Genomic DNA, 24,843 nt, shown 5'->3' on the forward strand with positions numbered 1-24,843 from the left:
TTTTAGGACAGACAACTTAAAATTGAGAATACCTACAGAGAGACTGGTTTCTAAGGTTGGTTGGTTGGCTGTTTTCCTGTAACTTGCTTAAGGGGACCAAACACCTGGTTTTCTAATAACATAAATAATATAAAATATACTTGCTTCTTTTGAAATTTCTATAATTTGCCCATGTCCTTTAACTTATCTCATTTTTACATTTTTAAAACATTAAGTTAAAACATTACTAAATGCTTTTAGAAACTAATTTAACAAGTCAAAAAGATATAAAAGCAAAATTGATATAAGCTCCCAAGCATCCCTCTAGTACTCTCATTCTCATTGCATTCTGACTTGCTTTTCTTTTATCAATAAGTTCTAGACATCTCTTCGGGTCAGAAGATAGTGAGTCTTCCTTTTGAGCGCCATGTAATATTTCACACAGTGACATTACCACGACTGGCTGTGTCATTCCCATATTAATGAACTCAAGTTTTTACCACTAAAAGTAATGCTGAAATAAGCACTTTTACATTGAAACTTTCATTATTTGGTACTTGTATTTCAATAAGACATTTTCCAAGCTATGGGATTTCTGGTCTAAAATGTTAGCGCATTGCCAGACTATTTTCCAAAAAGTGCAGGGTAATGAAACTGAAGGTTTACCAGCAATGCATGTTAACGCTGGTTTTCCTTGCAGCTGTTTTCAGTGTGGTGGTTACTTCCAAGAAGGTGAAAATTCTGCACAGAGACTCTTAAGTCCCCAGTGACCAACCCGTCCTGCTCCCTCCTTTTGTAATTAAGGGGATCTATAGCCGCATGTGCACCCTCCAAGCTCTGCCAGCTTACTGACTTGTATTACCACCGAAAGGGTGGTGGAAATGTGTTCAAACCAACATGTTCATTTAATTCCTAAAGGCAAATGATTTACTGGTCACTGTCTTTGTTTTAAAAAGGTCTTTCTGTCAATTAAAAAAAAAAAGGAGGGCTGAGTATTTAACAAGCATTGGAATTATAGATTGATAGAGGGATGCATGGACAAATTTCCTAAAATTATATGGAAATATAGTGAACCCCTGGTGGAATCTAATATATCGTACAAATGTGTTTTTGTTTTAGGTAACAGCAAGAATATATATGTCTTCAACGGTAATGTTGAGGTTTGTTAGCTCAGAAATGTTTTTGTTTGAATACATAGATTCAGCTTTTCATTTAAGAACAATATTAATCAGGGATAATTCAAAGGCAAGGAAACATTACTCATCAGAAAACACAGCTTTTGTGCCTGTGAATTTCAAATGTTCTGAATATATTTGTTTTATGACCATATATATGATAGAGTTTATAAATCCCTGCTCCAGTGGATCTTATTTGCGGTTAAGGTTGTCCAGGTAATCCCAAGGAATAGGTTCCTTTTACTCCCCTTACTGCTCATCAACATATAATTTGATTCCCATGTTAAATATAAATAATCATTTCTTGGATTCAACTAGTTCTGTTTTCATGTGTGGATACACTGAAGGGAAAATATAAATTGAACAACTACTTGATATAACTGAGGAAATAAAAATTGGTTGGTGAAATTTGTGGGTTTTTTTTTAAGTCTCTCCTAATAAATTTATTTCTCAAATTTTTGATGGTAATATATAAAACATTCCTGTATATAACAATATAAAAAGAAGCAAAGTAAGTCAACATATATTTCCATGAACTGTGTTAGGTACTGGGAATAAAATAAACTTTAAGACATCCTTCTTAACCCAAAGAAAATTTAAAAAATTAATCCAGTATTTTCTGTTATTGGACATATTTATTTTGAGCCTTTGTTTTTGTTTTGTTTTATTTTGTTTTTTTGCTAGCAGCATACTTTTTCTTTTTTGAAAGGAATTTTTTTTAAGAAATAATTTTCAGAATATTATTGAAAGAAAAAGACTAATATTAAAAACAAAACAAAGCAGGGAAAGAAGTAGCTTACACCCAGCTGGGAGGACCTAATTCAACATCAAAACTCACCAACTACAGTTTATTTAACAATGTACAGTCAAAAGGTAGAAAACAAACGCTAAAGAAGCACTACTCTGATCAACAAAGTAAAACGAAATGTGATCATTCAACCACGGATTTTAAAAGCATGTATAAAATTATTAAATCCAATGAAAAGCAAGTGCCAATTAGGAAGTCTTTAAAAAGAGAAGAGTTTTATAGTAACAATCAAGTCACTGCTTTTAACTAGAGAATAAAATCCTCCGAATGCATTCAAATACACATGGAAGCATAAAGGCGACTGGGAAGGACCACGCAGTGTGGCCAGAAACAAATTAGTTCAGAGAGAGACATGAATATAAGCATAAGGTGAGAGAGTAGAAGAACCAACATGCACCTTTCATTTAAAAGTGCATTTACTTTACATAGTGACTATTGGTCTAATCAGAACCACACAGAACTTTTATTTGAGATTGTTATTTCTCATACTTCCATTCTTATTAAAATCAGGATCTTTAAGGGTATTTTAAATATATTTGAGCCTGTTTTCCTTTTTAAAAAGTATACTATTATTTTCAGCATATATCTTAATATCTTTTTTCCCAGAAATTAGAAAGCTAAAAAGGACTAAGATAACTGTATAACATTATACTTTTTAAAAATATGTTTTATTGATTTCAGAGAGAGGAAGGCAGAGGGAGAGAAAGAGAGAAACGTCAGTGATGAGTCATTGATCTCATTGATCGGCTGTCTCCTGCACGCCCCCGACTGGGGATCGAGCCTGGAACCCAGGCACGTGCCCTGACTGGGAATCGAACCATGATCTCCTGCTTCATGGGTGGGCGCTCAACCATTGAGCATACTATCAGGGCACATTATACTTTTTAATTGGAAGGGAGCAGATTCTTGGTGTTCTCCACAAAAACATTCTTAGTTACTTAGCACTTAATTCAGATAATGAAGATTTATTTTTATGCCAAATATAGAATTTCAAGTTTACGTAAGAATTAATATTATGAAAGGCATTAGGCACTTTTATAATGTTAATAAAATTCTTTGATAAGATTAATTTGTTTAAAGGGTACAATTAATCTGGTAGTCTAACACTAGAACAGACTAAAATTTAATATTGTCATGTTTCAATTATCAAACCTTTTGTAATGGATCAGGGCTTGAAATGAGTTATTGTGTAGACTCCTAGGTCTCAAAGGTCAAACCCTATTATGAACTGCTTATCCACACTCAAAACTGTTGTTAATTTTATAATAAATGTATGATTAGAGGGCATATTCTCATTTCTCCAATGAATTAGCAAGAAAGGCGTTATCTAAACCCAAAAGCAGAAAGTACATAAAAAAGTAAAATCGAAAGAGAGAAATTACACATGCACTTATGTATCCAAACCTTCAAACTATTCCTGCTCATGGATAGTACAACTTTAATTTTTGGTCATTTGTTTTATAGGTTAATTTGTAAACTTAAATATACTTTTTGTTTTCAACCCTCACCCAGGGATCTTTTTTCCATTGCTTTTCAGAGAGAGTGGAAGGGGGGGGGAGAGAGAGAGAGAGAGAGAGAAACTTTGCTATGAGAGAGACAATCCACTAGTTGCCTCCCACATGTACCCCAACCAGGGCCAGGGACCGAGCCTGCACCCGAGGTGTGTGTCCTTGGCCAGAATGGAACCCGGGACCCTTCAGTCCACAGATTGACACTCTAACCACTGAGCCAACCCAGCTAGGGCTTAAATACATTGTTTTCTAACAAGATAAGCAAGATGTCAAAGTGTGAATGAAAAAGAAAAAATAAGCTTTACAATGGTCCATCAAAAAGGACTATATTCTAAACCTTATTATGTTCTCTCCCAGAGTAATATAAAACAGAGCAGAGAGCTTTTGTTTGTACTGAAATACTTGTGCCTCTGAAAGAGCTCTATGATGTGTCAATTCTAAGAGCTGGTATGTTCTAGTGAGGGAGGTGGGGCACAAGGAAGGGCGAGCTTTTCAGGGGCGTGGGCTTTGTGGTTACATAGTGAAGGTGAAGTCCCAACTCCACCAAAGCTGAATGGCCCCGTCACCAATCACTTCACTTCTGTGATCCTCAGGCTGGGAGAGGGCAGCGGGTCTGAGGCCTAGCAGGGTCCTTTGCGCTAATGAGCGGGGTGCGGGGGTGAAGCAGCAGCGAGCAGCGAGCAGAGCTGCTAGACGTGGGGTGCACATCAGAGCTCACGATGGGCTGGAAAATGCTTACCAGCCGGCTCTCGAACGAAACTGAGGAATGCGTGTATTCCTACACAGCATTGAAAAATAAATAATTTTTACTGATATGAAGAGCAGTTGACAAACCTTTTCCTGAAAAGATTAAGGTAGTAAATATTTTAGGCTGAGGGAGTCATAACATCTCCGCTGCATCGCCTCAGCCATGCCATTGCGGCACAAAAGAGCTATAAATGATGTGTCGATGAATGAACGTGGCCTTCTCCTAATAAAATGCTTACAGAAACAGGTTTAGGCCCAATCTGTCCCTTAGTCTGTCATTTGAAAATCCCTGATTTAAGAGATGTGTTGCATGCAATTTACAAATAGTAATAAAATATACGATATTCGTTATCGTAAATCCCATAGAGCTAATTGATTGGCACAAAATGCTTTCAGTGTTTTTGCCAAAGATTTTATCTGCAAGTTATAACTGCAACTGAAACAAGGGTAGAATAAGGCTTGCTTTTTTTTTTTTTTGGTTAAGTTAGATAAAAGCGAAATATCAAAAAAAAAGTCCTATCAAAACAAAACTGATTTCTAAGTGATGTGAGCAACTTTTTCTAAGTTGAAAATAGTTTTCAAATATTAGGAAATATGGCTTCTCAATTTTTTGTCCTATTCACAATGCAATTGTACAGACAGAACACATTTCTAATTAAGTATAGATAATTAGCAACACAATAAATCATCAGGGTTTATGGTGTTTGACAATTTCTCAGTATAAATACTTCTACTATTGATACCTTTGTAATTTAACCCAGTTATTAATAACTAGAAAGGAACAAAGGGAAGGCCAAATATTATACACATTCATTTGCGCAGCTTTGCTTGGAAGCTGCAGTTTCGATTCATGCCCAGTAATGTCTGGGTGAAATAGGGAAGGCACTCGTCTGTCAGTCCCACCAGGGACCAACAGGTCATTGGTCAGAGTAGGTGTGGCCACTGCAAGTGCGGGAAGATAGGAGAAATTTAATCTCCTAAACAAAGGAGTTCTCTCTCTTGGCTCCTGGAGCTCTTGAGACCCTTGCTGCAGGGAGCGCACCCTCTTGGCTCCCTCCCGGCACCTGCCCACATGGCTGAGAGCCATGCGCACCCCACACAATGGACCAATGGTCTGCAACTAGCCTAATGCTGGGCTGGACTAGCTCCACCATGGAACAGAAACTTTGACCACTGGCTTTGCTTCTAGCTCTACTCAATGCCCAGCTACTCATTTTCCAGGACTGGATTAAGGGAAATAGGACTTTGGAAATCCAAGAATGTAATTTGTGCAAATAAAAATCACTCATCTTCCTGTGCACGTCTCAGAAAGTTCTTTTTCTCGAGATATCTTAAAGACCCTGAACACTCAGTGGGAAAAAGGATACCTCGCTTTCACTGATAACACTATGACCAGTGTCACTCTATCAATGTAACATTACTGAACGCAGAGTTGGGGAGAGAAGCATACCCTGGCATCGTGTTTCCGCCGGAGAGATTCAATATACATAACTAACCTAAAGAGTGCAGATAAAGACAAACGCAGTAAAATAACTAGAAAATTAAAGTTGTATTTATTACCTTTGTTTTTAATATAATTTAAATAAGAGTTAATTTAATTGTAATCCAATTGTAACCTAATTTTTAATAATGGCTATGTATAACAACCAGTTCACAAAATTATTAAAAAATTAACAACAGGCTCTTACAAGTAGCACTCCCAAAGACTAACACACAGGTTTAAAAAAAAAAAAAAAAAAAAAGCTTGAAAATAACATATCTTAGAAAACAACAATAACAACGCATTAATAACCTTCTTATCATACCCCTAAAAGATGTCATTAATCAAGTCCTTCAAATATTACATTTTTTCATAAATATGGCATTAATTCTCCTAACCCTTTCATTTGGACTCTCAAAATCAATTCTGAGTTATTTTGCTGGCTCTTTTCCATAATCATCCATTTAGTCTACATTCTAAAGAAGAAATAAGTATTTAAACTACACAATGATGACTGTGGGGGATAATGGAATTGGTGTGTTTCTGTTGTAATATTTAGTATATAATATTTTCGACTTTGGGAATTATTCTAGGAATTTGTTTTTAAATCTTAAAAATTGCTAGAAATATAAATTTTCATCCTTCCTTAATGAATGAAAAATTATTACTTAATAAAATGCACTAAAATGCACTAAATTGAGTTTTTTTTCTTTCCTTTATCTCTCACCATCACACTCCCTCACACAGTCACTTATTTCTGAGGTCCTGTTCTTCCTCAAGGTAGCACATGTCACAGTGCACGTAACCTTGCTCCAGACAAGCAGGACACAGTCAGAGAGCAAGCTGAGGAGCACATTAGAGCTATTATATTTTCAAAAGGCATCACCTATTATTTCAAACTAATTCTCCAAATAATAAACATTATTCAGTATGGAAAAGGAATGCATAAATTTCAGAGAGAGCAGACAGATATTTTATAAAGGAAGGGTGGGAAGCATTTCCTGACTTTAATACATGAATACATGCTTATTACTGCTGCTTGTGTGATACAGATTAGGGGCTGGGCTTACCCTTCTGATCTATGCCTTGTTATAATTCTTCCCCCATAGTTAGCCTGATGGAGAAAAGTGGAAAACACAGGGATGGGCCTAAAGTAATACTAAAATTGTATATATTTAGGTGTACTGCAGGAAATCTTTCCCATGTCTATAGAAATCTTACATGCATATAGAACTGTTCATATTAGAGAAACATGAGTTATTATCAAAATGATATTCTTTTCAAAAGAAGAAAATAACCAACAATTTAAAACCATTGCTTAGACAAGAATCCCCTGCCAGCATGAGATATCATAATTTTTTCCCAAGATTTGTGAAAACAGAATTACGTTGAATTTCTAACCTGGCTTTAAAAAAAATCAACATTTAGGAATAATGTTTGCAATTATTTTTAAAATGTTTCAGTGTGATTTTATAGAAGTGTTTATTTGTATTCTAATCATGTATATATACTATATTTATCAAAATCATACTTGGAAAAATATAAGTCAGCAATTATGGACATATTCATTTGCCTAAAATTATATATTTTAGAGAAATAGGGCATTTAGCTATTTCTAATTTTTAATACACATCATTAATTTTACACTATATATTTATTATCAACAAAATTAATTTATCATAAATAATTTATAAATATTAAGTTTTTCATTTTATATATTCATAAAATATGGATTTTGTAGTCATAGATGCAAAGAATTGTTCATCTATCAACAGAAATAACTTACTTAATAGACATCAAAATAAAAACACATGATAACTATATTTCTAAAGATATGACCATTCGTGTTATTATAATTTATATATAAATAGTTATTTAATATAACATGTTTGGCAGGAAGGTGTTTTTATGTTGGTGTTATTGAAACATTAAACATTATGTATCATAAAATAAAAGTTACTTATTAAAATAAACATTGGAAACAAAATATTTTATCTCAATGAAAATAATACAAAACTAGGAAATAATGTCCAATTTAAAACTATGAATGGCTGCATCAGCTGATGGTTGATTATATATGCAAATATATGTATTACCGTATTACTCAATGACTAAAAACAATGAAAACCACAATGTCCGATTTCACCTACCTTAAGAACGTCTCCTTGTGCTAAATGAAATGTTCTGGCTGAAATATTGATTCCCTTTCCTGCTTGAACCTGAATACTATAAATGCATTCATGGTTGTTTTCATAGTTGAGTGGATAATTTGGAGAGAGCAAAATTCCTTCATTATTTGTTGCAGATGCACCACACTCAGCTGCAGGCAAAACAGAATATTGAAGTACAGTTTAATAGGAAGCATTGTCATTTTTAAGCAATGTAAAGTATGGATGTGCAAATGCATTTCATTTTAACTACGGCCTAACGGGAAAACAATGTACAGAATGGCTGTGCTTGTAGGTGAGTCGCTGCCTCTCAGATCACACAGGAAGGGCTGCTGCCCAGGACAGGGCTCTGCAGCCCAGCAGAAACCCACAGCAGTTTCAGGGCATCCCCCACCCAGAGAGGGCAGCATGGAAGAGGGGGACAGAGAACCACTAGCACAATAGATTTGCAGTTTCTAGATCTCTGATTAATTTATTACTTTTAAACTTATAATTATTTAAAGTATAAAAAAATGTCGAGAAATCAAGTTTGTTTTATAATGATTCTAATTGGATCTTTTTATTTTTGACTTTTTTGAATTTGACGCTTTTTTCTCCCAATAATCAGCATTCCCCTCGTCCAAGAATTTCACTAACCAAAAGGTAAATAAGTACTATATTGCCTTTGAAAACTGATTTAACAAGTAAAACTCACTGACCATTAATTGTAACAAATTGGGCATCTTTAGAAATTATATTACCTTTCCATTTAAATGATAGAATAGATTGAGGCATTCTCGAAATCAGTCTATTGTACTGCTAACTCTCCAGCACTAATTTTGCAAAATGTGTGCACATGTCTAACCACTGAGAGAGAATTAGAAATTTCTTAAATTTTTTTAAATTGAATTTCAACTTATTACTTAAAAAGCTTGCAGTATTATTGCAATATCAGACAAGGCGTTATAATCCCCAAACAGGTTCCTTAGGTCTCAGAAATTCAATGAACTCTGTTTTCTATCTTATGTAATAACTTGCTTCATATTACCATACCATAGGCCAGGGGGAGTTATACATTTCTTATATTTTTTAAATATTTTAACTATTTTCCAGAAATAAGATTTTTAAAAATAATGATTCATGGGAATAGTCACAGGAAGTATACAACAAAGTGAACAACGAATCGCTTTACCTTTTAAATGATTAAACATTAACAAAAATAAGGCAAAAGAAAAAAGCCTAATGAGGAAATGAAATTGATCAAGATTGCGCAATCAGTAGAATATCAACATAGTATAAAATGATAAAAACTAATGATGTAATGCTCCAAGTCAACCAGTCACACCAAGATGTGTAGCCCAACCCAGTTCCTCCAAGCCTGTTCAAGGTAAAAGTAAAACAAAACAAAACCTTACAGAGTCCCAATACTGATTTAAATTATTTAAATGTTACATAAATATGTTCAAGCATAAAAATAGTTATGTCCTTATGCTTTTAGCAGTACACAATTATAATACCAAAATGAGTTTACAAATACAGGAGCAAAACTCAAAAACAATAAGACTGAAAATAGCAACACGTATCCAATGTGGCATAAGGTTTTGCTTCGCTGAAATTAAATTGCCCTTGGCAATGTGGGTAAAGAACCAGCTGCTGGAGGACTGGCTTTTGGAGTTTGCTGTGCCTTTAATTATACTTTGCTGTGTAATGATTCAATTCTCCCTCATCTTATCCCTCTCTGAACTGCTGAGAGACTTTCATCTGCAGTGTGACATGACACCATGTGTCCTTCACTTAGTGGGAAGAATCATTTAAATGTTAAATCTGCCTCATTTCCTTCTCACTAGCTCATTAGAATCTTCGTGTGCTTGTGGGGACATGAAGACAAATGTAGTGGATCATACAGATGATCCACAATGCAAATATATTTTTACCAGTTTGAATATTAGAGCATGCAAACAGTTTTAAATGATGGTATTGAATCATGGGGTTCTGATAATGTTTTCGTTGTTTGTTTGTTTGTTTGTTTGTTTGTTTTTAGGGAGAAGAGAAACATCAGTGTGAGAGAAACATGGATCTGTTGCTTCCCATACCTGCCCGCCCCAACCGGAGATTGAACCTACCTACAGCCTGGGCATGTGCTCTAACCGAGAATCGAACCTGCCACCTTTTGGTGTATGGGATGGCGCTCCAACCAACTGAGCCACACCAGCTCGGGCCTGACAATATGTTTTTGATGCCAGCTTGCAAAAGACATATTAAGAGCTCAAACTTTACACTTCAGAGATTTAGTTTTCAAAATTAAGCACTATCCTTTATCTGTGTATCTTTGGCAAGTTATTTATTCTCTCTCTTAAGCCTCAACAGTATTATTATTACAATAGAAATAATAATACCCTCCTCAGATGGATGCTTAGTTTTTGTGTGTATGAGTTGAAAATACAGAGCATTAGCAAAATGCTGGCATACGACAACAGCTTAATAAATTAGAGCTACCATTATGAAGAGAGTATAAATACTAATAACGCTGGCATCACGTTATACACACAGAAAAAGAGTTTAGGAGACTTATATTGTCCTAATGTGACTCCCCAGGTATAGACAGATATTTATGTGTGAAAAGCCAGAGGACTCCTCTAATTTTAGACAGTCACTTATGATATTTAAATTATTTTGACAGCTGGTATAAACTGAGACTTTGCTCAGTAAAAAGTTATTTCAACTACCCTTTAAAATATACTAATACCTTTTTGTTAAGTTCTCAACATTTGAACAGGTGATATCTTCTGCCATAAACATTATTAGACTTATACGGTATAATTTTAAGGAGGTTTGTTTTTACATGAAAAATAACCTGCTTTTGTTATATTAATATTTCACTTGGTTTAAAACGGATAAAAATGGTTTTCCTATTTGGTGAAATGAAATCAGGACTTAAACCAGAATGAAAGAATTAAGAAAGAAAATTTGAATTAAGTTAGCATCTTTCTCATTTAATCAGGGATGACTGTAAATTTTGGAGCCCAGTGCAAAATGAAAATGCACTGACCCTTGTTGAAATGTTTTAAGAATTTCAGGAGACCAATAGAGGAGTAAACCAAGCCCAGGGACCTTCTCAGCATGGAGCCCTGTATAACTACATGTGTTTCACACCTGTGAAGACAACTCTACATTTATTCCTCACAACTTTGCAAGGAATGAGCTCTTTTCTTGGGTTTTATAGATGAAGGCATCAAAGTGAGCTTTCTTGCTAAAGTCAAACAGAGTGTATCAGAGCTAGGATTTACATCTGTCATTGCACATAGTGTTAATCTAAATACTTTTTTAGCATGATAGGAGGCACTATTAATAATTATCCTGTGCAACTGGTACAAATAGAGACAATTTCAGATATATTGATGTACAAGGTCACATTTTTCTTTTTACTTTAACTTCTGCACACACTATTTAAAAACATTCTATTAAAAATCAAGAGGATTAGTTTATATGGGCTGGGGTATGTCCTGGAGGTCAGAATGCATTTACCCCACACATAATGCATAAATCTGTACTCTATTATACATAATTGTAAATGTTCAGACTGATTATCTCATTTGAAAGGAAGATTTTGAAACATAAAAAATGAAAATCTGTTCATAATGTTCTACTTATATATACAGGAAAGTGAACAAATTAATTTTTTTCAATAGGGGTGTTAATAAAATAAATTATCTACTAACAGTCTAAGGAGGAACTTTTGTAACCACAAAAACAAACTCCAGGAGCTAGGTGATAATAAAGAATTTATTTTTATGTGGAAGCTCATCCTTGATTTTATCTCTGACTTTAAAATATAGCAAACACTGGCTTCCCTGTACCCAGTGTAGCACTAACATTTGCCTTGTATGAGCTCTTTCTGCACTTCAGCTACAGCAACCTCACTTGCCAACTGGAACTGAACAAGATCTATGTTGAAATTAACAACAAACTTTGCACAGTTTGACCATATGCCCAAGTCTAGCAAGGAACATGCTTCTTCCTCTGTTGTGTAATAAGATGACACAATGATATTTTCCAAATGCAAATCTGATCTTGTACTTGCCGCCTAAAATATACTCACCACCAGCAAGTCAAAGTGCATGGAGTGTCACACAAGGCTATTTGCCATGTGAACACAATCTAGCTTTCTAGCTATTATTCATCATTCTCTCCTGGGAACCTCTGCCAGAGTCTCATACTCTGGGCCTCTGTACATGCTTCTCTGCATGTAAACACCACCTCAAATACCAAGAGATGTGATTTCCGGGACCAAATAAAGAAAAAAAATGACTTCATATGGAATTATACTGCTATGGATCTCTTGAGCATCAGGTGGCCGTGATGGTTTATGACATAACGTCACACTGAAATATCAGGGGTAATTCTCACAAACAACGGTCATGGCTGCAATGTTCATGAATGTCCAGGAAAAATACCGCAACTACACATTTTCGTTGTATATGACATGAAGGGAAGAGCAAGTGTTCACAAATCATACTTAAATGAGGAGATGTGCCTACGGGCAAACTGTGATCGAATGTTCTCAAGACATGTTCAAGTTATCCAAGAAAAAGAACTATCAGTGGAACAGCTAGCCCCAGAGAGAGGGATGGTTAGCTGACACTAGGGGGATACAGGGACATACAACAACATCAGCCGCACGGGGAAAAGGAATTTGAGTAAAGGAAGTCCTGGAAATCTAGGTGGCAAAGGTGAATTGAAAACAGTCATCCCCTTCCAGCCATAGTGACATTTATGAACTGCATGAGCTGTAACTAAACAGACCTAAATCTGGGACTCACTGCATCAGGGCAGTGCCAGGCTCTCAGGGAGGTGCTGTAGCAAACTGCACATATGAAGTAACGTACGTGTGGGAAACATCTGTCATGACAAGAACAAGGCTGTCAGGGCATTCTAATATAAACAATTTATGTATTTGCTTAACAGGATGCCTTGGTAAGGAACGCATACTAAGAGAGTCAAAGTGGCTAGAGGGAGATAACAGCATGCTCTGAACTGGAAAAATAAATTCATTTATTTAACAAATACTGGGCACAGGAGGTACCCTGTTGACATCCAGAAAACTTACTTTCCAGAGGCAAAGACATATTTACTATATAATCATTCCAATATGCATATACAGTAGGCCTTCTGTATTCACTGGTTCCACACTCACAGAGTCAACAGACCTCACATTGAAAATATGAGGAAAATATTTATGCAAAGGTTGCTGACCTGTACTGTGTAGTTAGGTCTGTGGTGGCTGCATCTGTACCGAACATGCACAGACATTTGCTTGGTCATAATTCTCTAAACCATATAGTACAACAACTGTTTATCCAGCATTTACATTGCACTAAGTATTGTAAGTAGCCCAGAGATTATGTAAAGTATATGGGGTGACGTGCAGAGGTTATATGCAAATACTGCATCAACATCCATGGGTTTGTATATCCTCGGGGTCCTAGAACCAAGCCCCACGGGAACTGAGGGACATCTATGGTCTGTGAAAACATATAACTTGGAGGTCTGACCTGCTCTGAGTGAAGTCAAGGCTTCTCTGGAGGACTGAACTTAGTAAATTAAGGGCGATGGGAGAATATAGGTTGGGGGGGAAATACCCCAAATAGGAGGGACATTTCTGAAAACATTATTTTGGGGGGAGGAGGCAACACATTGAGAAGTAAAAAGACCCAGTGTAGGAGAGGCTTTATTTGTGCAAAGGTTGAGCTAGAGGTAGGTCTCTCAGGAGGAGGATTTCTTTTGTTGTTTATCTGGTATGGTTGGGGAAAAAATGTCTTTCTTGGGTGTATATGAAAGGAGATGTCACTAGGTCTAAGCAGGTTGTTATTCTCATGGTGGTCAAATACTTTCATCTTTATAAAAGTTGGTTGCAGGAGATAAAGACTAGAGAAGGTTCAATGAGGTACATTCATAATTTTGTTGTTGTTGAGATTTTGGGTTAGAAAACTCTTGCTTCAGGGCTTGCCATGTTTTCTAGAAGCGAGGTAAGCACATTTTCCCCTGCCTGAACATAAGCTCAGCATCCGTTTCCTCCATGCTTTGATCTAGAATGAATTTCATGCTCTTGATAACTGATCACTGACTTTTAAAGCCTAACGCTATTCCTGTGGATTTCCTACAAAATAATCAATGTTAAAGTATTGACAGGTGATAATGTCTCTTCTCTCTGATTTGAATGGTGAGGTCATCTTTAAATCAGAGAAACTAATAATATATTAAAATATTACATAATTTAGTAGAGTATTAGGAAAATAGTTTTTGGAGAATAGGCCTTCAGTACTCTGTAAAATATAAATATTTTTTCTGTTTGTTATGATGCCTTTATTTTGTGAAAAACAAATCATGTTCATATAAAATACTTTCATTTAAACAAACAGATTAAGAAATATATTTGAGTTACCAATATGAAACTCTTTGCTGAGTTGAATATAATATGTTGATAAATGTGGCCTTAGTTGGACTGGAACAGGGGAGATATGTACACTGGAATCTGGTGATAAGAGTCACTGCTACAGTGAGAAATGCAAGAGAGCGGGCGTATCCATTGAATTTCAATTTTTTCTTGTGTACTGAAAATCAGGCAAGCCCATGCATCATTAATCTTCATTACTGGGGTAGGAAAATCTGGTAGCATCTATTGTTTACACATGGTCATATGTTTTCAGATAAACTGGAAAAATGCTCTTCTGTAATTTGGTTGGAAAATTTGAAAAATGTCTATGATGAGTGAAGTTCGCAGTTACTTTTAAGAATTTGCATTGCAATTGAATTGCTTCTTTCATGTTATTTACATAGCACCACAGGTTATTTTAAATTGTTTTATAAAAACAGTTAAAATAAACTTGACTCGGATTATTCAAAAAACTTAGTTTTCAAACCTAGACATATGGTATGCTAAGTCAAGTAAGGTGTAGCATTAAGTAGAAATATATCTTCCATATGTTTAACTCTTACCCATGGAAAAATAACGGTAATATGTGATCATGTTCATATAGGAGAGGGGTGGATTCAAGCTTTCAAATCCAAATTAACCATTTCTTTCTGTCATATATGTGAAACTGACTATTTTTTAGATTTTTTTCTAGTTTTTTTCCTAGCTGATTGAGCCCATTATGTTCCAAATTAAATTTCGACTGTATTTCATCAAATTAAAGCACCATTGGTTGTAAGAGGCATTATTAATTTACATGTCTCTAAGAAAACGAAAATGTTAAAAGTAATATATAATAGTCATTCAGGTTTTACCATTAGATACTGAAGATCCACTGAAGAGCTTTAAGAGATCAGACTTGAGAAAACCCTAGCGCAGCAGTATGGGGAATGGATTATATCCCTGGGTTCTTAGAGGAAGAAAACCCTAGAGAAGACTATTGTAGTGTATCAAACAGAAGATGGTGAGGGCTTGAACTTACTATGGAAAGAGAGGAGACTGAAAGTAAAAGTTGTAGAACCTGGGGACTAGTTGGATGTGGGACGGGGCTGGTGGGGAAAGATAGAGAAGACATGCAGAGGCATGACTTTGGTTATGTTGATAAACTTAATTTTGTACATGCTGAAAAGTCCGCCTAAGTAACCAGACATACTTCTGGTCATGGGATTAATATTTTAAGCCACAAAGGATTTACCCAGAGAACACATATGGATTGAGAAGAACAGCAAACTAAGACCAGAATCCATGGAGGTGGAGACAAAGAACATTCAAAGAAAGTGGTATCATGGAAGAGTAGGGATGCCATAGTTTCAAGGAACAAAAAACAAAACTGTCCGTAGTGTTAAATGTCAGAGGGAGTTCAATTAAGATGAATACTAAGAGTGCTTTGCTTTGGGTAATAACAGGCGGAAGAAAGGACGTAAACCAGTGTCTTTAATGATACTGACTATAAACGAAGGTAGAGAGATACAAGGATAACCAGGGGTGACACAGGTTTGAAGGAAGTGTTTTTTGTTTTTAATTGAGTTTGCAAGAGAGAGAGAGAGAGAGGGATGTGAGAGAGAAACATCAATTGGTTGCCTGCTGCACAAGCCCCAACTGGGGATCAAACCCACAAGCTGGGCATGTGCCCTGACTGGGAATGGCACCTGCCACCCCTGGGTGCACAGTATAATGCTCCAACCAACTGAGTCACACCAGCCAAGGCTGAAGGAAGGGATTTTTATTGACATTTTTGGATAATTGATTGATTGATTTAGGTTAGCTGTAAATTTAAATACATTTGATGATGTTTATATTACAACACTTCAGAAATGTAGGCTAAGCAGGTTTTCAAAATCCATCTCTGAATCTAAAGACTTAATAATGTAGTATCCTAATAAAGACGCAACTTGTGAAAATCTGTGATTTTTAATGTTAAAAGTGAAGACACAGATTTAAATTCCACATACACTGTGATTTCTACTGTAGAACAAAATATATGTAAGAAAAACATGCTACAAGAATATAGCAACAAATTCTACAGTTGTTTTCAGGCAACTCATTTAAAAATTCAGTGAAAAAATGTGATATTGCTTAGAATAGATTATTTCATTTTCATAATATTTTGAAGACTGCATAGTAGGCCAAGGCAGTAATTGGTGTGTAATAAGATTTTTAAAGCATATATGTTATCCTTTGACTACTTTTTAAAAACTCAACTGGTAAAATAATAGTATTATAATAATTATCGATGCTGTATCAAAAATGTTTGTATACAAATAGTGCTACTCCTTTTAAATATATTTTCATTAATTGTTATGAGGCAAGAGAAAATAATCCAGTAGGAACAGTTTTATATTTCCCAGTGAGCTACTTCAGTGAAAAGAACCAAATTGTAGCCGTAAATATAGTGAGAGTAAGGCAACATCTAATAATATTTCTTATATCTCAAGATTTGAATGTACATTTTTAGATCCTGTGAAAGCTCAATAAACACTGTTAATTCAATAAAAAGGGAGTAGGGGTAATAAGAATAAATTAGTTATCCTTGGAATAAAATTTGAGAAGTAGTAATTGTAGAAAACAAGAACAAGATATAATTCATCTAATAGAATTTAATTACTCTGCAAATATATGAAAAGCTCCACATACGAAGGGCATGAAAGCAATAACAATAGTTAATAGGATTTACTCTGAGTTTTTCAGATGTCAGAGGATTTACTATGCAAATTAAGAAAAACAAAATCAACATGCTAACAATTTAAGAATTTTTAAATAACTCCTCAAAATGGGAAATTTTAGCTCAAATTCTAAAGGTTCATGAAGAGAGAGAATCACTGAGAAAAGCCACTTTTAATGCAGATAACCCTTGACTTTACATCTGTGAACACAAAAATCAGTAGCTAGAGTACCAACCCTAGACTACATACATGCCACAGGTACTCCTTCTGGTTGCTTAACACCTTTCCAAGCATTCCTTATATGAATCATGGGGAGTATTTACATTCTATGGAATGTACCAAATTAATCCAAGGAAGCGAAGCATATTGAGTTTTCCCACTTTAATGTACTAATCACTTACTCTTTTCTTTATATTAATAGCAAAAAGACAGACAAAATTATCTTCGGAAAAGAGTAGTCCAGTTTGGGAATGGGCACTGAGGATTACACACACACACTCACAATGAAATTTAAAAATAATACAATCAGAAGAAAAATAGCTCAGTATTGATAGTGCCAGCTGTATGTTTGGTTCCAAGGCATGTTTCTTAACAGAATATTGCCTTTGAAGACAGCTTTTCCATTCAAACTAGATATGAATCATTGATACTAGTGTGGTGTTTGTTGCTGGAAACAACACATGTTGAGTCATTTATATTCTCATTATGGATTCTAACTAATAAAATGAAATTCAAACATGCTTTCTTGAGTCTGTTGGACGACCAGACAGCATACAGAATAGATAATTTGTCACAAGAAATTTAAATTTCCCTTAAGTGACAAAAATCCAAGCATCTAAAATATAGCACCTTAAATTAAAATATTACATTTTAAACATGATGGATGCATAGAAATTCTAGTACATAGCAGGCACTAGGGTATTTGCTGGGAGTAGAGAAGACTGAAATAGATCAATTAAGGGATAAATGCCATGTGATGTGCTAAGTGCTATAAAAACCATTATGAACAAGTTTGATGGGAGCACTGTAAACGGTATAACCAATTTTTCCTGTGGAAGTTAAGAAAAACACACAGAGAAAGTGAAACTTAATCATGTCTTGAAGGCATGAAGCACAATATGGTGAAACAATCATAAAATACCAATGGATTTCCTAAGAAATATCATATCTCGTTATGTACCTTATGGTCTAAAGAGGCATCGTAATCAGGTATAACAGGTATATGAACACTGGAGTTTTTATTTTAAGGGAACTAAGGCCCCTATGAATGTGTATAAGAAACTATTCCATTCCACTTCCCTGATCTTCAACACATCAGTTTCTCAGGATCAGTGAATGGGTTGGAGAGTCCTTGAAGATCATTCGCCCTGTATTGTAGCTGTATATTCTCTGTCTTGTACCTTAATAGGTTGTAACTAAGAAATAATAAGAATTTAAAGGAGGGGTTGCAGTATGGGTTAACTCGCGGAGATTATGTATCATCGGACCAGCTGGAGAGTGGTGACTAGTCCCTCTTGAGTTCTCAACAGCAACAGTCCTGATTCTAAAGCAGAGGAGTTAGGAGCCGAGTTGTGGATCAGAGTTCTTTTGAAAACATTTATAAAAGAGGGACTAACACATTGCGATCCTGCAGTATATATTTTTAGACATTCCCAACTACAAACACTGAACAAAAATTTAAGCTGTAAAGTCCATGTGTTCTAAACTGACTGAAATAAAATGATCTCTATAAACATGCTTTGAGTGGTTTTCCAGCATATTGTCACCTAAAGGTGCCTTTGTTTTTCTCTTATTAGTGTTTACTATGTTCTTTCTTTCCTTATTCCTACTTTCTCCACTACTGTTAATATTATGATAAGGGTTTTTGCTTCCATTTTGTTACTTTCCTTGCTGCTTAAATTTCTTTATGGAAAAATAAAGAAAAATTTTTTCTGTAATCAAAATTAAGGGGAGAAAATCTTCTTGTAGCAGGTCATGTGCATGGAGTTTCATTTTATATACATTAGAATTACACAAATTTGAAGTATCTTAATAATTCAACCATTAATAAGTCTTCACTTTATATAAAATTTTAAAATGTGTAAATATTTCAATTAAAATTGATAAAGAATCTCTTAATTTCAAAGCTGTGCGCCAAATAGATTGTAATCTATGTTTACTTTGATATTGCATGACCTTCCCCCTTAGTTGTAACTGTTAACAGCTGACATCCTTTGGTACACTATGCTTTGCATGAGAAATAGGATGGAATCTAAAGGACAAAATAAAAGAACGGACAAAATAGAAACAGACTCACAGTTACAGAAAGCAAACTGATGATTCCAAGATGGTAGGAGGTTGGGGGGCTGGGTGAAAAGGTGAAGGAATTAAGAAGTTCAAATTGCCAGTTATAAAAGTAATCATAGGGATGCAATGTACAGATAGGAAATACAGTCGATAATTTTGTAATAAGTATGTATGGTGTCAGACAGGTACTAGACTTACTGAGGTGATCACATTGCAAGGCATGTAAATACCTAATCACTATGCTGTATACCTGCAACTAATATAATATTGTATGTCAAATGCAACTGAAAAATAATTTTAAAAAATTATGATTCCTAAATCTGTATTTCCAATCTAGTTCTCTTTACCCAGCTCCAGATTTGTATCCTGCTGTCTATCACATATCTCCACATACACACACTATACACAGCTCAAATTTTCAAGCAGAAGTTATTTACTTGATCTTTCCAATCAACGGTCTTCTGTGCCCTCTTTGCACCCTATCTCAGCGAACAACAGCAGAAAGTTTGTCAATACTTATACTAACATAATGTATTATTTTTCTTGACACTGGACTTTGTAGAAGCTGTTACCCCTCAATAGAATATTTTCTCTTCCATTCACACACATTCTCCCCCCAACCCTCATGTAATTAATGCCTGCTCATCCCTTAGTCTCAATTACAGAACATTTCCTCTGGGAAGCCTCTCCTGTTTTAGAGCATTTATCATGCTCTATTAAAAATGCCTGTTTACCTGTTTATATCTTTCTCAGACTGCTAGCTCTCTAAAGTCAAGGAACTTATCATTAACATAGGACACTATATCTCAATTACCCAGCACAGAGCTCGGCCCAGAGTGGCTATTATTAAATGTACACTCAGTAAATCTGCATTAACTGAAATAGTCCACTGGAGTACTAATCTTAAATTAGGATCTATATTCTTCTCAAATTAGGTTCAAACTTAAAAAATATATATTTAATAAGGCCATTTGTCATTTTCTAACACCAGTAAATGTGAATAGAGATGTTTTCCTCTTTACATTTATAATTATCCAAAATTTATAATAAATAAGTTTAGGAAATAAATTACCCCAACAACTAATTTGTATGCTGAACCATGAGAATAACAACAGTGGAGTACTTAAAAAATTTAAACATAAGCATCTGGAAAATGAATTAGCAGCCGTGTATGAAAGGTACCATTTGTGTACTAAATTGGTTCTTAAGAGGTTTTTGAAACACTCAAGATTCCAATCCTGGTGACAGACACCTAAGAGGCATGTAGGAAATGAAGTTTAAATTAAAAATAATTCTAATTCCTAACTTTGTATAGCTCTTGGTTTGAAATAGAATATTTTAGAAGGAAATAGTTAACTGTAAGTCTGAAAATGAAATTCTAAAAAAAAGAATTTAGCTGTCCCTGGAACAGACAGATACACAGGGCCTCTGTGACAGCTGTTTTCAGCTTGCCCTAAAGCTTTTTGTTACCCTGTGTACGTGTGAGTGTTGGGATGAGACAGCTGGGAAAGGTGACATTGGAAACTACAATCATGGAAATATCCTTCTAGGAAATTTTGTTCTGACCCTTAGGCTGCCAAGCAATCTTTGATGACTGATTTGGAATCCCTGGAAACCTGATGTCAGGAAAAACATGATATTGTGATCAGTGGAATAAAAGATATCCCTCTTCCAATAAATGGAGGCATTTATATAATCAATTTTGTCTGGCATGTGTAAATCCACTGAAAGGGTTTCTCAAAACTGAGTTCATATCCTACAATCTGGTTTTGAATCAGGGGACTTCACCAGATAAATGACTCCCATGGAGGCTTCATCCAAGTTGCCCCTTCACATGACAACTCTGTACATAAAGAAAGTGGGTTTTGGACTCAAACTGACCTGCCTTCAAAATCTGGCTTTGCAGCTTACAAGTCAAGTGACTTTTGTCAAATTATTTACCCTAGTGCCTCAGTTTCTTTACCAGTGAACAAAGTAAAATCTCTCCTATAGTAGTGAGAATTACAAATTATAAACTTAAATTGTCTAGAACCAAATTCAGCATACAGTAATTACTCAATAAATGACAAGTAGTAGTAGCAGCCATCATAGTAGTAATTTAGTAGTAATACAGCCTTGCTCTAATTGTAATCTGAATTTGTCTAAATATTAGTTACAGTGTGTTTTGTAATTAGAATTATAGAAGTCAAGCACATAGCACTCACTGACAGGACCAGAACGCAATGCAAATTAGGCTATATTAAAATAATTAATTGAAATTTAAAAATGGAATAAAAATTGAAAACAGCCCTTTGGAGCCTAATATTATATTGCATTAACCTGCTAATGGTCATTTACACCATATATAATTTCAATTAAATTGACAAGTATAGAACAGAAGAACTAAATTTAGATATAACTTTTGACAATTAAGGACTTTATAACTTGCATAAGAGATTACTTAATGTCCCAAATTTCTTTAAAAGATCATAATCAAAAAAGTGATTTTAGCCCTGGCTGGGTAGCACAGTTGGTTAGAGTGTCATCCCAATACACCAAGGTTGCAGGTTCAATCCCTAGTCAGGGCACATATAAGAATCAACCAATGAATGCATAAACAAGTGGAACAACAAATTAATCTCTCTTTCTCTCTCTGTCTCCCCCTTCCTCACTCACTCTAAAATCAACAAATTTAAAAACTTAAAAATTCTATAAAAAATTGATTTTAAACTAAAATAATATTACACAAATATTTGTGGGATTTTTATGTTTTCATTTGAGAATTGATGGCTTATTATTAGAAGAGGGCTATTTAAGTTTTTTTGAGCATAAAATTCAGGTAACACTTCAAAGCGTGCTATTCTATAAAATATACTACAAATATGTCATTTACTGATTATTTGGATGGCCATAATTTTTATCACTTTAAAGTTCTTTTGAATGATATATTTTGATTTATCAAAAAATAATAATTATGTGTTTTGCAAAGACCTACAACAAATCAAGTTTCAAAAAATTTGGAGCTGAAATTTAAAAGTGGTAAAATCTTTTTTATCATGCAAAATGGAGCATACCAAATGCTATCATAAAACACATGAACTTGAACTGTCAGAACCCATAGTAGATGAGATTAATTTAAGAGCTTTGAATCATGACAGTATATGGCATCTGACAAAGTCAAACAAATATGGGCTTATGTTCCCAAGAGTTAACCTACCAATAAAACCTAAACACATCTCCTAAAATACCTTTTTAAGTGCTCATAGAGGTAGTCATAAAATTACTGAACCTGCAAATTTTAATTGAGAGTTTGTTGATCTTTCCAGATAGTTAAGAAAGCACAGTAATTGGTGCCTAAAAACATGCAGAAAAGTATCTTACCATGAAGCAAAAAGGTTCAAATAAAAGATTTTTAGTCACTTTGGACAAGATATAGAATGTCCCTACCATAAAATTTAACCAGTAATGTAACTACTACTTGCAAAATCTATAATAGGCTGTACCAAACTGGCTCTTAAAGGAAGACAAATTTGTAACCTATATATTATGAGCTATATGAAAAAATTGCTGGTATCCTGGGGCAGGGTTATGGGCATATATCTGTTGTCCTTAGGGATGCTGGAGCTAGTATAAACAAAATTTAACAAAGGAACAGTGACCGTAGTCTGTTAGATAAATTCTGTTAGATAAATCTGTCCATGAAAAAGTGAAATAAGTACCAGCGTTGTTTTCACTGGAAGGCACCATCCACTTATTACCTCTGGAATTAAGGAAAGAAAATGTATTTTCTGCTTATTTAATTTTAGAATCATTTCTATGAAAAGTGACCATGGACTTTCTTTGAACTGCCCCTGAAATGGTAATGTTTGGGAACATGACATCCACTAACTAGAGGCCCACTATAACACAGGAATTAAGAGCGAATCTCAGGTTGGGGTACCCGGGCTCTCACCTGGGCTCTGACACCAGGCAAGCCGGTCCCCTGAATCTTTATCTAGGAAGTGAGGCTATAGCACCGAATTCGGTGTCCTAGTGAGGGTTAAAGAAGCTAGCCCATGAAATGCATTTGGAACAGAGCCTTGTGTCTGTCCTACATTTAACAAATGATATCTATTATTGTGTGTTTTACCTCATGTATAATATTTTCTAGGGTTGCCCTAAAGACATGGAAATATATGACATCAACATACGTACCTTGAAAATGCCTATTACATGTAGTGTTCTCATCGCACTACACAGGACTCCTACCCTGTAAGATAAGTAAACTGGAGGCATTTCTTGAATGCTTGAACTCAACACTGTTCTGAGTTATGTCATTGTCAAATGGTCAAGCAGTCAGCCCTCAGTAGCGGTGCGATGGCTGATAAAGCCACAAAGCCACTACTGCAGTTGGATAGGTTGGCTCGCACCCTTCCATGAGAGAGCAAGCCAGATGGATTCAGTTCGTCACTCACACAGACAGGAAACACAAGATGAGCATAATGTCACCTCCCTATGTCCCTTTTCCCACAGGATGACACCAAATCAAAGAGGCCAGGTGACAGACATGGGTTTTAGGTCACTATGCCATTCAGGAGCTCCCTCTAAATTACAGCCAAGAAGCAGCAAAGGCTTCTACAGAAGCTTGAAAATGTGCCCTAAGAGAGGAGCAGCAGTCGTCGTGTGTGCTCAACTGGAACTAGGGACGTGGGTGAGACACAGCCTGGTTACAACACTTCACCAGGCTGCTTATCAATCCCTTATTCCAGAAGGAGCCCCAGCACATTCGACCAAGTGGCAGGTCAGACTGCAGACAGGCCTCACACACATGACCTTCCTGGCATGTGCAAGCTCATCAGGGCACTCACTACACAGTAAAGCTGTTTCCTTACACGCATGTTTTCCTTGAAAGATCTGAGAGTAATACAGCACAAAATCTTCACAACAAAATCATATGGATTATGTGTAGTTAGGGTAGGAGTAGATGAACATTAATCTATATAAGCTTGATATTCCTTGTTCGAGCATAAGGAGAAAAGAATATTGAGTTAGACTTTTTTTTTTTTTTTTTTTTTTTTTTTTTTTAGGAAAAATACTAACACCTATGCTAAAAAGGAAGCCAGATAATTTCATTTTTCTTCACATTAAAAAAATAATACTTCTCTAAACATGCATACTTCTGGTCCACGCCATTATTAAACCAGAGTAGGGGAGAGCATGAATTAGGGTTTAAAGGGCAGGTGAAATCTTTTGCAATGTGGCACACATTATGTGTAAATATGCATAAGAAAAAGCAACTTGCAATAGCTAAAAATATTTGGGCTCATTAGTAAAGCAGGCAGGAGTTTCAAATCTGTAATTACTTCACAGAATAAGGAGTCTCTCTTCTGTTATTTAAAAGAACACATTTCATTGATCCTTGAAGGTTGAAAACTCAAATTTCAGATTATGTTAAATAAATTCCACAGCCAGGAAGTGTGCAGGTTATCTATCCTTTCTCTGGATCCCTATGAGTCAAATCCTAGGACCATTACACTGACCAGTTGGCTTCAACGATTAAGATTTTTACTATCTATCCCGATGTACATGGGGGACTCCTTTCTTTCCCAAACCTTCA

The 24,843-nt window shown here is 35.3% G+C and overlaps 1 protein-coding gene across 1 annotated transcript in view; it reads right to left on the reverse strand.

Moving 5' to 3' along the window:
• The window catches only part of CSMD3 (CUB and Sushi multiple domains 3), a 551,595-nt gene that overhangs the window by 186,147 nt on the left and 340,605 nt on the right, over positions 1-24,843 (reverse strand). Inside the window, exon 23 of the mRNA XM_016224286.2 lies at positions 7,851-8,020. Coding sequence (XP_016079772.2) covers positions 7,851-8,020 — 170 coding nt within the window. The remainder of the gene's footprint in view (positions 1-7,850; positions 8,021-24,843) is intronic.

Source organism: Miniopterus natalensis, chromosome 16 (genome assembly GCF_054644295.1).
Source record: "Miniopterus natalensis isolate mMinNat1 chromosome 16, mMinNat1.hap1, whole genome shotgun sequence".
In the NCBI taxonomy this organism is placed as follows: Eukaryota; Metazoa; Chordata; class Mammalia; order Chiroptera; family Miniopteridae; genus Miniopterus; species Miniopterus natalensis.